General features: G+C 48.0%; 1 protein-coding gene across 4 annotated transcripts in view; it reads left to right on the top strand.

Annotated features, from left to right (window-relative positions):
- TENM4 (teneurin transmembrane protein 4) overlaps positions 1-13839 on the top strand; it is a 1359030-nt gene that overhangs the window by 1233837 nt on the left and 111354 nt on the right. For all 4 annotated transcript variants that reach the window (XM_032427010.1, XM_032427011.1, XM_032427009.1 and 1 more), the window contains one exon: positions 7784-7969. In XM_032427010.1, coding sequence (XP_032282901.1) covers positions 7784-7969 — 186 coding nt within the window. The remainder of the gene's footprint in view (positions 1-7783; positions 7970-13839) is intronic.

The raw sequence follows: 13839 nt of genomic DNA, 5'->3' as shown, positions 1-13839 counted from the left end.
TTTAGCCTTTCCTGGGCCCTTCCAGCTGCAAGTCTTCTTGTACTTTGTGCGTTCTTGCTCTCATTCCCCAAGGGGCTCTTTAAATGTCCACGTCAAAAATCCATCAGCAGAGATTGCTACCTCACTGAGAACATTGAAGCCATTGGTGAAGTGCTTTCCCATTATCCTGGCCTGTCTCTTAAACGTGTCTCAGCCTACATACCCCTCTCCAGAAGATGAGGTGCCTGCAAAGTGCTGTCCCCAGATTATGCTCCAGATCTGGTTCTCCCCAGCTGCTAAGGGGCACCTCAGTTATTCACATCATCCCCTTGCTTTCCCCAGTATTGTTAAACCCTCCCTTCTCCTGGCTCTTTCCAGCACATAAACATGATGTAGTTGCCATACAGTGTTTACTCTGTAAGAGATGTGCATGATACTAGGCACATTACACGGTGTTCATTTAAGCCTCACAGATGAACCTGAGATGTTAGTGTACAAATCCTGTTTTGCAGATGAGAAAGCTGAGGCACAGAAGGATGAAGTAACTTGTCCAAGCCACAGAGCTGGATGGATGGATGGATGATGGATGGATGGATGGATGGATGGACAGTCGGATGGACAGACAGATGGATGGGTGGATAGACAGATGGGCTGTTAGATGGCCTGGTAACTGGATAGCTGGTTAAATGATTAGATAGTTGGGTGGATTGGACAATGGATAGGTAGACAGACAGATGGAGGATGAACAGACAGATAAACAGACACACAAACAAAAGGGAAAGTACTTAATACGGTAAATGTTGGGTCAGGGTGAGAAAGGAGACTCAGACTGATTTCAGAGCTCCTGTACTGTAGCTGGGGTGATGATCTAATACATAACTAACAATCATGGGAATATGTCAGATTACAGCTGAGCTCCTCAACCTGGTCACACAAGTCACAGACCAAAGAGCTATATCAATCATAGTCGCCTTCACTCTGGTTAAGTACCTTTGAGCAAGTCACTTAATCTCTTCAAGCTTTTCCCTCAACTCCGACGCAGGAATGAAAATACCATTGCAGGGCTGTTGTGAGGATTTCATGGGATAATATTTGTGTGCCACCAACAAGGGTTCTACATTTTCTCCTTGTTTCTGCTTCAAATGGTATCTAGTGTGCCTTGGACTTAATGTGTACCAGAATTTCAGAGAAATTCCCCAAGCTGTGCCCTAACTCCAATGAGCTAGTAATAAAACAGAAAATCCTAGCAGGAATCATCTAAAATTACTTAACCCTCCCTTAAAATTTCTTAAGGGCATTCTAAGAACCTCAGGCCCTGAGCAAAATAGAACAGTTTTCCCTATTATCCCTTTTAGTGCTAAATACAAACTTATTAAAAGACTTCCCAGGAGGTCACATGGGGCCCAGACTCTGTTTCCCCTGCATTTGCTCCTCGCTCAGCAGGAAAGCACACAGATCCTTGGGTGGAGACCCCTTCCAGTCCCCACTTGTGGCAGTTTTGAGCATCTTTCCAAGTCGAAGAAATTTTATGAGAAGAATAGATGTAAGTCTGTCCCTTTAGGGGAATGCCACAGCTTTCCCTACCAGCTATTTTAATGAACAGGATTGTCAAGTAAGTCCAGACAAATTAAAACGTAGCTGCTCTAGGTCCCAGGCTTCATCCAGGCTCATATGGGGAATTAACATTTAATGAGAGGAGCCTGGGGCAGTGTTTTCCCTTATGTATATGCTTTGGGGGCACGATTAGCCAATAGCCAAACCTTATATCTTTCCCTGCCCTTTTCCACTTCTTCCTCACGTGCCTACTCCCTTCCACATCATGGAAGGAGAATGGGTGTGATGTGAGCAGCAGCAAGAAGGAAGGTGTGCATGAGGGTGTACGGCTGAGACCCTTTAAAATTACAGAGTTCTCAGTCAGGGGTTGCAGATGAGTTTCTAAGAAGGTTAGGCGCAAAGGAGACTGAGCCCCTGTGTGAATATATCTAACCAAATAAATTTTGTACAATATGGCCCTAAGACACAGTTGAGCCCAACTGACGTAACACTTCTTCCCCGAAGCTTTTTTTTTTTTTGAAGATTTTATTTATTTATTTGAGAGAGAGAGAGAGTGAGAGAGAGAGCGCAAGAGGGGGGAGGGTCAGAGGGAGAAGCAGACTCCCCGCCGAACAGGGAGCCTGATGCGGGACTCGATCCCGGGACTCCAGGATCATGACCTGAGCCGAAGGCAGTCGCTTAACCAACTGAGCCACCCAGGCGCCCGAAGCTTTTTTTTTTTTTTTTTTAATTCATCTGTTCTTTCAACAAATATTTGTTGAGAACTCACGCTGTGCTACGTCTGGTAGCTGCTGCCGGGGAACCAAGTTAAGAAGAAGCCAGAGCCTGCCATTAGGGGGCTCCTGGGCTGCAGAGAAGACCGACATATGTACACCAGTGAGGCAGGGCAGGAAGGAAGATGTGTGGGCATGGCTTTCCCTCCGAGAAGAGCTAACTTGTTCTTGGGCCTGACCTGCTTCATCTCCAGGGTCCTGTATGGTTCTGTCAAGCACTTCATAGGCTCTGAATTAGAATGTTAGGGCAGCTGGAGATTTTCACCTGATTTCAAGAGGAAGCCAAGGCTACAAATACATACAGCTTCTAACTGGGTTTTCATGGTCTTGACTGATGGTGCCCTGCGAGATGATTAGAGAAAGCATACCTAAATTTCGAGGCTGCTTACTATAAAAGCTGGTATTTTGCTCTTCAGGAAGATGCCCTCAGTTCTGCTGATACAAGATGTCTTAAGTCCTCATTGACGGGTCATGTACATAGCATAAGTTACACGGGGCCTTTCACGTATACCCTTTTCTTCCATTATCCCCACTCACCTAGTGGGGGACCATGATTACTCTCCTCACTTTGGGCGTGAAGAAGTATGGTTCAGAGAGATTGAGTCATTAATTCTCCAAGGACTCCACAAGGACCCAAGGAAACTGGGGAGTCAGAATCGGAGCCCAAGTCTACCCTACAGATGATATTCTCCATAGTACTTGAAAAGATTCCTCTCGGGGCCCGAGACCTCCAGCATTCAGCCAGTAAGCTCTGATGTTTATCATGTGAAGATCAATGGGCATTGATCAAGTGCTCACTTGTATCGGGTATGTTCCATAAGTCAGAATTCACCTCTGATGTTCTGATGTCAGTCCAGTGCACATGCCACTACACCTCCCTTGCTCTTGCATAAGAATCTGTGTGTACAGAACTTACTATACCCCGAACTGTGTGCCGGGCAGTCTGGAGAAGTCTCACTTCTGCCCACGTTAACTTGCGTAACTGATTGCAGTTATGTGCTGTGCTAGAATGTAAACTCCCTGAGGTCAGGAGAGAACCATGCCTGTCACAATCACCATCGGATCCCAGTGCCTTCTGTTGGGTTTGCTAAGAAATTAAACAAGTGAGGGTAATTCCTACAACAACCCTCTCCATTTGTTGGTATCATCCCCACATTACACATGAGGCAGCTGGGACTGGAGAGGAGCAGTGACCCGAATTTCACAGAGTGCCACTTATGTTAGGTAAGGGGCAGATGACCTGTTGAAGCACATTCTTCCAGCATCATCCTATTTAGTTTCCAGCAACCACTCTGGGAAGTTCTATCTGCTTTAATGTCAAAGCAAAATCAAGAAGGAAAACTAAAGCAGTTCCTTCTATTTCAAGGGGAAAAAAAAACAACAACAAAAAAAAGGTGAGACAGATAAGAAAAATAACAACAGGGCCTACAACTCAGGGCCAAGTGATAAAGTAGCAGCTCCAATTTCTGCTCCCATCAGGAGTCAGTGCGTCTCCCATGCAGGCAGAGAGGCCATCTGCAGAGGAGAACCTGAACACTGACAGGTTGTGTTGCCATCAGTTAGCACCCCATAAACATCAAGGTCACCCTGTTTAGGCCCTTCCATTAAAATGTGTAAGAGCCCACAACCCAGCTTGTAAAAGGCTGACGGAGAGGTGCCCAGCCACCAGGCAACCTGAGCTTCATGCCAGGAGAGCTTGTCTAGTATAAACTGGCGAGGAAATGGAGGGTTTAGATGGACAGCCCAGCAGTCTCCAGATGACAAAAGTGAGACTGAGTGTCTGGGAAATTCTATGTAGGGGATCTCATTTCATTTGACATCGATCCAGGGGCTGACTTGGATATAACAAAGGATAAGCAACAGGGCCAGAAAAGGAGACAGATCTGCTAGAAGAACCAGGAAGTCCCCACAAGGAGAGCCCGCGTCTTTGCTGATCAGTTTCCTTAATCTTACAATGTCAGTCTGGCACATGGCTCTGAGAATTGTCAAAACAAGGGAGAAATACCCATGACCATATGACCTTGTAGAATCCGCTGATGCTCTCTGGGTCTCAGTAGTGGCAGGGCATACAGAGTTCAAGGGGGTCTAGAGCACAAGAGGCAGCTCTAGGAAAGATAGAAACCAGGGGTTCTGACAGCATTGTTGTGATAGTTCAATGAGAAATTGTATATGAAGGTGCTTCATAAACTCTAAAACCTGATACAAGCGTTAGTTATTAAGCCAAAAATGGCTTTCCCCACACGCTACATCGTTTGATCTGACACCAATCCTATGACATGGGTGAAATGGGAATTATTATACCTATTTCACAGAGATAGAAAGTGAGGTTCCATGAATTTCATAAGTTACCACTGGCAGATCACCCAGCCAATAAGTGGCAAAGCCAAGGGTAAACCCCAGATCTGTCTGATCCTAAAATTCATGGTGTTTTATTTACTGCATATAAGCAAGAAGGTGCAGCAGTAACCACTATAGATTATTTGGACGATCGTGGGATTCCAGCACCGGTTTGAGCTTTGTCTGGATTGTGATCTCCCAGAGGACAGAGATTAGGTCTGGCTTTTCTCTGTACTCCTAGCACCAGCCACGGTCTTCAGCACGTAGTAGGCATGCTTGGAATCCCGTAGGAATAACGAGAGAACCGGTATGACTGCATTGATACCTACTGTATGTCAGGCATCCTCTAAAGGGATGCTGTCACCATCCCCATTTTACAGAAGACGAAAATGAAATTCAGCAATCAGATAGGTTGCCTAAGGTCACATAACTGGCAGAACATATTTGGAATCACATCTAAATCTGACGCTCTTCTGTCCACAGCTGCCTTCAGATTAATATAGGAATGGCCTACCTGTTAGCTAAGGCCTGAAGTCCGGCAAATGCTGGGGAAAGGCTGCCTCTTGTGCTCTAGACCCCCTTGAACTCTGTATGCCCTGCTGCCTGAAAACACCAAGGCTTTGGCCCCAGCAGCCTGTCCCTCTGCTGGCTCACACCTCACTGAATAGAAGCGCTATTTGCTGTTTACTTTTACACCATAAACTGCCACCTGGAAAAAGTGCTGAGTAAAGCCAAACAAATGCTAAACTAATTGTCCCTCCCCAGTCTCTCAGGGGAAAGTTCCAGCCCTGAGGCAAGCCCTGCCTTCAGAGTCACGGAGGGGTCACTACTGTGCAGAAGGGTTAGAAATTTCAGAGACAGGACTTCGGAAGGCCTGGGGCCTGGAGATTGTCATTCTGTGTCAAGACGTTGTCTGTATGAGAAGGAGGGAAGGAAGCTCGAAGAAAGTCCCGAGAAAGCCACATTCCTGGAGGGCTGCTGGGTGTAGTGACACTAGCCCACAGCCCCACCCCAGCCTGGGAGGTTTTCGTAAGGCCAGCTCACTAGAGACAGGCCCGGACTGACCCTCAGCCAGGCTGAGCAGGGTGTAAATGAATCGTTTTACATTCTCAGGCCACCTATAGCCCCAGGCACCCAAGGATTCATCCCTTATCCCACAAACTTCAGTTAAGGGTCTGTTCTGTGCCATGCTCTGTGCTGGGTACCAAGCATAGAAGCGATCAGGAAAATCCGGTCCAGCCTCAGATATCCCTGGTCTGACAGCGGGACAGGCACAGAAACAGAAAATCGGTTTACCATGTAATATGGAAGGGCAAGGAACGAGAGAATAACCACAGGGTGAGTCACAGACTTCTCAGAGGAGAGACCCTTGAGCTGAGCCTTGGGGGTAGATTATGCTGTATAACATGGAGGGTGTTTATATCACAGACTCCCACCATCTTAGAGCCAGAGAGACCTTATATGCCATCAGATTCCCCCTGAAGCAGATGAGGAAACCCAACACCCAGTGAGGGGGAATGACGTCCCCAAGGTCACACCGCAGATGAGTGGCTGAGCAGGCATGGGCCTTGCACGCCTGGTCCTCGGACTCTAGTCTAAAGTTCACTGTCCTCAGAGACCTGTCCTGAGTTAGGCATGTCTGCCATGCCCTTCTCTGTGTTTCACTTCACTGGGTGCTCGCCACCGCCCTGACGATCAGCCGAGGTGCTGTGGGGTGTCCTCGTCACAGCCCACACTCGCTCCATCCCTGACGTCAAGGAACCTGCCTGTGGTCACAGAGCTCAGAAGCTGCTGAGCCTGGCACAGAACCCGGGGCCCCCCAGCTCCAGGTCAGGGCTCTTTGCACCCATTTTATAGTGGACGCTTCTCCTCTGGGCAGCTGAGAAATGCGGTGTGTCTCTGCGTGTGGTACGTCCCTTCCAGGTAGTGTGCCAGACAAGGTGTCGGGCACAGGGACACCCCATAAATGGTGACTCAACTGTTGTGTTGTGGGCTTTTGTTTTTGTTTTTGTCTTTTTAATTCTCAAACATCATAGCCATTGCCTTGTAGGTTGATATGGAAGGTCTCAGCCTCTGAGATCTAATTTTGATTTATCCCCTTTTTCAAAAAATAGCTACACTATTAGTAGCTTCTAAACCAGGAATGTAGCTTGGAATCTTCCAAGCTGTCATGGGCAAATGCAACCTGACACAGTGCCAGTTAATTTAGTTTGAAAGAGAACAAAAGCGTTGGGGTTTTCATTCGAAGACTGTTGGGCCATAAGGCACAGACTGCAGGCAGGGTCCCTGTCACAGCCCTGGCAGAGAGCATCCGTGGCCACGGCTGCACGACCTGTTTCCTAAAAACCCGGGTCGGAGCCTTCACCACCTCTGCCTGTGTGACAGGGAAGCTGTCACTGGCCCTGTGCCCGAGGCCTTGTGAATTGGGCCGTGTGCATACTGCACCAAGTCACAGATGGGCCTTTGTGAAGGGCTGGGCGACTCGACTCTGGCTGTGACGCGGTCCCCCAGCAATTTGCTTTGGATCCGAAAGGCCATGGAGGCGGTGCTTGGAATTAGAGTGGCAGGGCAGTGTGTAGGAGGACGGGCACGGGCAGCAAAAGCACAGAACCGGCCCCCAGAGTCCCCACCCCCACCCCAGGGTGCAGGGGGCTGGCCTCCCTTCCACCCCGCCTGGAGGACAGTCAGGCTGGAAGGAAATGCGGGCCCCAGACCCCCTGCACGTGCCGCAGCCAGACCCACCCTCAGCCATCAGGGACTCGTCCTCACTTTGTTTTCACACATTACCAGTTTTTAATTAAATGTGACTTTTCCTCACATCTGTTCAGAAGGCCGGTCCCCCTTGGAAGTGGCGAGCACAAAAGCGGGGACGGGCTGGTGGTAGGGGAAAGCAAACAGAGCAGAGCCCTTCCATCGGCCTATTTTGCTAAGGGCAGCGGGCTCAGGACGGGCTTTTGCCTGGAGAATTGTTCTCACCCGAGGGTCATTGTTCGGGGAGATTAGCCTCCCAAGCCTCCGGAATCCGGATGGGTCCCTCCCAGGAGCCAAGGTAGGTAGCCAAGTGTGACCCTTGTTCCCGACGATGACCGGCTCAAAATGTGTTTTCTCTCTCCCCTCCCTCCCCCACACCCTCCCCGCAGAGATCTGTGCTGCCGACTGTGGGGGCCATGGCGTCTGCGTGGGGGGCACCTGCCGCTGCGAGGAAGGCTGGATGGGGGCGGCCTGTGACCAGCGGGCCTGCCACCCGCGCTGTGCCGAGCATGGGACCTGCCGCGACGGCAAGTGCGAGTGCAGCCCCGGCTGGAACGGCGAGCACTGCACCATCGGTATGGCAGGCCCACGCCCGGGGCCGGGGGGGGGGGGGGGGGGACGGCGGGGGGGCGTCTGCTGCAGGGCGCATGCTGCCTCTGTCCGCATGTGGGAGCTGGGCACAAAGTCCTTTCATCTGGCGACATTATGGTTGGCATTTCCCAGCAGCGACTGGACTTAAACTCACCACTGGGCCTTTTTCACCTTTTCCCTCCCAGTCTGCATTTCCCAGATGTCCGCTAGCTTGTTCGCGTGCCTTGCTATGTGCCCCTCCTGGGCCAGATGCAGTAGGGCTCTGCGCTGAGGAGCTGGGGATCAGGAGTAAGGCACACGACTACCACTTAGCAGCTGTGAGCTGTCCTAACGCCTCTCTGAGCCTTGGTTTGCTCACCTATATAATGGCTGGCACAGAGTAGAGTGCTCGCTAAGTGTGGCCATGATGATGAAATTCCTGATCTGCTCTCAGCCCCCCACCCCCACCGGCCTGGGATCCACGGGAAAGCTTCCCATGGGCCCCGAGCCACATCTGCCTCCCATCAGGCCTGGATCCCTCCCTCCCCTGTCCTCAGCCTCCATCCTGTCTGCATTTGTCTCCTCTCTGCTCTCTGGGGGCTCCTCAGGCCGCCCCTGCTGAAGCAGCGCTGTTGGCAGCTCTCGGACCAAGCTGATCACTCCGTTCCCTTCTTCCTGCCTTGCCTGCTGCTTTTGTTGATTTTAAACACAGCCAGACGTTTTGCTTGGTTTATTATCCTGGAAGGAGCACTCACCAAAAGCTCTCTATTGAATCAACTGGTCTGTGTGTGTGTTTAACTTCTTCCTCTTGCATTTTTTTCAAAGGGAGGGTCTGTGATCAGATGGCAAGCACATGGCTTTGGAAGGCTGGATTCTGGGTGCCTCTCCAGCTCTAAACATCACCTCTTGGGCCTTCCGGAAACTGGGAGACGAGCCCCAGACCTTTTGAGGGACAGACATTTTGAGCAAATGGAGCCACTGCTTTTTTCCTTTTTTTTTTTTTTTTTTTGGCTTCATTCCTTTTGTTTTGTAATCTGAAATTAGTCTGTATTCATCATCCCCACATCCACAACATCACCCTGGTGATAAATGGCAGTGGAAGGCCTTGTGCTTATTAACAATAATAATGGCTTCTAATTTTTTAGCGTTTACAATGTGCCAAGCATGTGCTAAGGGCTTTTAACTGCATGATTTCGTACTCCAAAGAGTCCCCCTGTGGAGGCACGCGTGTTATTCCCTCCTTCTCAGGGACCTGAAGCTTGAGGTCACTTAGCTTGTAAGAAGAAGAACAGGAATTTGAGACCTGGTTTCCAGAGCCTCGGTGCAGGGTCCCCGTACCAGCTGCTTGCTCTGCGGCCCACAGGACAGATGCCGGGTTTTCTACGAGGCATCTGGCTCACAGCCTTCAGAGGCTGTGCCTCCTCATTCCTGTTGCACTCGGAGTTACGAACCTAGTTGCCCATCCCAGACCCTTAACAGAGCTGCTCCAGAGCCCAGGGCAGCCCTCCCCACTTTGTCCCCAGCAGAAGGTGCCGCAGTGTCTTAATGCCCGCTTCTGGGTGGCTTCATGTCCGTGTCATCCTACCTGAACACCCCTTCATGGGAAGTGGCCCTAGTCACTCGCGGTGTCCTCTTCTTTAAACCCCACTTTCCCCTCACCCTTCCTTTTCCCCGTGACTGAGGACAGGCTGACCTTTTAGCCTCCCAGCCCAGAAGGGGGGCCCATCCTTAGTAAAACCAAAAGCAGAGCCCAGAGAGAGTACATTCTATTTTCTATCACTTAATTGCAGAGTCCTCAGCTCACCTTACCAAGTTCCAAAAAGTTTACGGATGGTAGACTTTTATAAGATAAAAGCATCTCATCTTAGTCAAATGATGATGAGGGATTTCAGGAAATTCTCCATGAGCCCAATCACAGATGATTCATGCCAGGGCTGGTGGGCAGGTTGTGCTGCATCTCGTGGTCTTGTGGATGGATGTTCATCAGCCTGGCCTGAAGAATATCCAGTGTGTTGGATGCCAAGAAGTCAAAGCATCCCCTTCCACCCCCACTCCCCCACCCCCTCCCCCAGCCCTGCACACCCGCACACCCATTGTCACTCTTTAAGAGCAAATTCCTCCTTGGGATTGCAGATGCTTTTTGCGCTGCAGATAAGAAATGCATCAAGGTAAATGTGCACGATTCAAGAGAGAGGTTGACAGTCACAAATACCAGAAAAATGTCACAGGACATTGAAGAAGTAATGGACTAGTCATAGTGGCTCAGATGAAAGGACGTTGGCTCAGAATTCTATTACCTTTCTTTTTGTGGTGAGCATTTCCTTTGTCCCTGTCTTATCTCCCCGCATGGCAACTTGCTCCCCGTGGGTCTCTGCCTGTGGCCAGCTGCATCCCCAATGAGAAACCCAACACCTTAGTGCTGAAGGAACACTCCATCACCTTGTTCAGTACAAGGGAAGGGGTAGGAGAGGCAAAGGAGAGAAACAATGGTGGTGCCTTCTTTTTTCCTTTCAGAATAGAAATGAGAAGGAGAAACCCCTTTTTAACCTTTGCTGGGAATAAGAAGCAGCTTATGTTTCCAGGGAACCTCACTCCCTTTGAGGATCATTTAGGAAAAGACAAAAACTATTGGTGTGAAAAGTTAGAAATTCAAAGTATTACATTTTCTCTTGTTATCAGATTTCATTACTATACAAGAGGTCGTTATAGCACAGCTAGTTCATGTGCTGGAGTATAGTTATGTCCTGTGCCAGAGAAAAAGCTGGAATCCATGACACTAATGCAGAGACCTCCATGCAAGTAGAAGGAAGAGAGGAGGGCCTGTTTATTTATATACCCTGCCTCCATAAACAGGAAAGAATGATTTGATGACCTGCCAACTGGCATTAAACACCAAGATAAGTCCAGGCTCCTTATGGTCAAGTCCCCAGCCTAAGAATCTTTTCACCCCAGTGACATTTCCCAGAGCAGATTATTATAGTAGGAATTGAATATCTCCTTTAGGAGGCTTTGGTCCCTCTTTTCTTTTATGGAGGCTACTTGATTTTTCTCCAGAAGAGGTTGGTTTTCAGAACAAAAGGGAAATGGACAGTAGCATCCTCTTTAATGACAGTATTTTTGTCAAAAAGCAAGAATATTCACATTGAATCCTAATTCCTCATGTTGGGAATTATCTGTCTCTGCATCTTCAAGAAAGGTCTTTGGTGAAAGGGCCATGGGCAGACCACCTGGTGGCTAGGGGCTTCGTTTTCTCCCTCCGTGAATCACAGAATGGGGGAGGCTGGAGGAGGCCTCCAGGGGTGATGAAGTTCTGGCCTCCTCCTCCACTGGCCACAGAACTGCACATCCATCATCCCAAAACTGAGTTATCCTGCTCCTAAAAATATCCCACAAATAAGAAGGGATTTTTCTTTTTTGCTCTTGCTTGTCAGTAATGCTCCCACTTGCATATATGAAACTCAGTTTTCCGAATCCAAAAGTTAAGGTAAGATGAATTGACGCTCTATCTCTCAAGTATATGGTCAACACAGAGTCATCAAAAGTATATTCAGGGATGTCTTTTCCAGGAATTTCATGGGTCTCAAGTCTGGGCCTTGACCTCCCAATTCTTTAGAAAAAGCTAAGAATCATAGTTAAATTTGAGAAGGTGTCTAATTTTTTTCCTATTTCTTTGAAAACAGTACTATCATTTTTGATCACTTCTACAATCATTATTTTATTCACTTCAGTGCCCCTTGCCTATAAAGTCTCAAAACACATGTGGGAAATGCCAGCTTCTGATTACATTTGTAAAATTCCAACCTTGACCCCAAAGCTGTGATTGTTCAAGATGCCAGATACACAGAATTATTTACTAGGCTTCAGGAGAGCTGTCCAATCATATAAATCTTGATTCTTACACAAATCCCCCTGTGGGAGTTAAGATCAAAATAATACTCTGATGATGCAGTTGTTCAAGTGAGCCCAGCCAGACTTCATGATAAAAAGAGATTATAAAGAAAGGCCACACAATCTTCTAGAGTTCTTTGTCCACTTTTGAATGGTAGCTCTCAGGTTTCTCGTTTGTAACCAGACAGTCCTTAACTGAGAGTTTACAAGACCCTCACAAGGCGTCAGAGCCTGTGTGATAGCCCTACCCTCGTCCTTCAAAGCACTCTCTCACAACCGGACCTGTGACCTGGCAGGACAGTTGCTGACAAGGACAAGAGAAAATGGACAGGGGTCTACCCTAAGTTATCAGAGCAAGAGCTTGATGAGTCATTGGTTCTGGGAGATGTTAGCCCACACGTGGTAGGGGTGGGAAACTGGAAGGAGGTTAGTAAGGCTTTGTGAGTCCCTCTCAGGTGGGTGCCATTGGCCATTTACTCATTGATCCTTCATCCAAAGCAAAGGGGATTAATGTATCCAAGATCTTAACAAGAACATCTCTTCGATGGTTTGTCAAACATCTAAAGAACTTACGTGATTATAAGCACCCTAACCATCACCTGCTATAATGATCCTTGTTTAAATCTGGCCTAATCTGTGTACCAGTGATACAGCTGTTAGAGTCAACTGAGGCTCCTGGAGGGAGTGACAGTGAAGAACCTCAGCCACGCTCTCCATAGCGTTTGATAGGGGACCCCTAAAGCTTCTTGGGGTTACCCTCAGAGAAACTTCTGGAAACTCGTTTGGGTGCAGGCAAGTCAAGGAAAGAAGTTTGCATGTTAAAGGCCATAGAAATGCTGAAGAGATCTAAGACCTCACAGACTCATGCCAAAGACCCAGAGTCTGTATCATAAACAGCTGTGCGCCATCACCATCTCTAGCTTCTTGCATAGTGACAGGAATAGAGAAGGAGCATAAGAAACATCTGTGCAATGTTGAAAAAATAAGCATGGCCTAAGAGGAAAGATGACTCTGCTGTCATCATCTTCAACCCAAAGTCCTGAGGAGAAAGATGAGGGAATTTTGTGAAGTCTTGAATCCACCATCCACAAGTGCAAACTCATGGACTTTGTATCATCTTTCCTGAAAGTTACTATTTTAAAATCATGGTGGATTTTTAAGTGACTATACTCAAGGGCATATGTACCAAGATTTTCAAACAATAGAAGCATGGACAACAGTATGGACTTCTGTATATGGCTTTTATAAATAAATGGCATTGGACTTCAAAGATCCAGTTACCCCTTCCATCTTCAACAGAAGGAAGCTCTATTCTGTTCCCAGAAAACTCTTGGATTTGGTATTGACTGGCCGTTATCAGCTTCTGGACTTACAGTGTGGCTCAGGGTCACTGTGTTGGAAAGGGCAGTGGTTTGTGGAGTCGGAATCTGAAGTTTCAAATGCCCGCTTTTGCCTCCTGAAATCCACAGTGTTGATTGCAACCTGAGTCTGCCTCAGTCACTTCCACGGCTGCTCTTCCTGCCCATGATCTGGAGAAATTAATAAGCATTTTTTAAAGGTATTAGAAACATATTTACATTTAATAGAGATCTTTATTACTAAATTGTTCTTAAAAATGAAATGACAAAAAAAAAATGGCACTAGAAGAGAGAGCTCTGTGAAGTCAGCCCCTAGGCTTGGGGAGACTAGCCTACAGAGTCGGTATAATCTGTCCTCGTCACCAGAGCCAGGATATCACCGTTAGGTTTGGAGAAAAGCAAGGTTTTGCTTGTGCAAGAACTCCCTCAGAGTGGATGCTGCATGGCAGTATGGCCACTTGGATCCCACTGATGGTGTCTCACCCAGCCTTATCATCCTTTCCAACCCTGTGAGAGAAACGCCACCTCTTCTGCAGCCGAGTTCAGTTATTACAACAATCTGTGATCATGACTCTCTGTAAAACTCAACAGATCTGAAAGCTAAGAACACCAATTGAGCCAGAAAGTCC

This window comes from Phoca vitulina, unplaced genomic scaffold, assembly GCF_004348235.1.
Source record: "Phoca vitulina isolate PV1807 unplaced genomic scaffold, GSC_HSeal_1.0 scaffold36, whole genome shotgun sequence".
Taxonomy (NCBI): domain Eukaryota; kingdom Metazoa; phylum Chordata; class Mammalia; order Carnivora; family Phocidae; genus Phoca; species Phoca vitulina.
The sequence above is the reverse complement of the archived record's forward strand: the minus strand, read 5'-3'. Positions and strand labels throughout refer to the sequence as shown.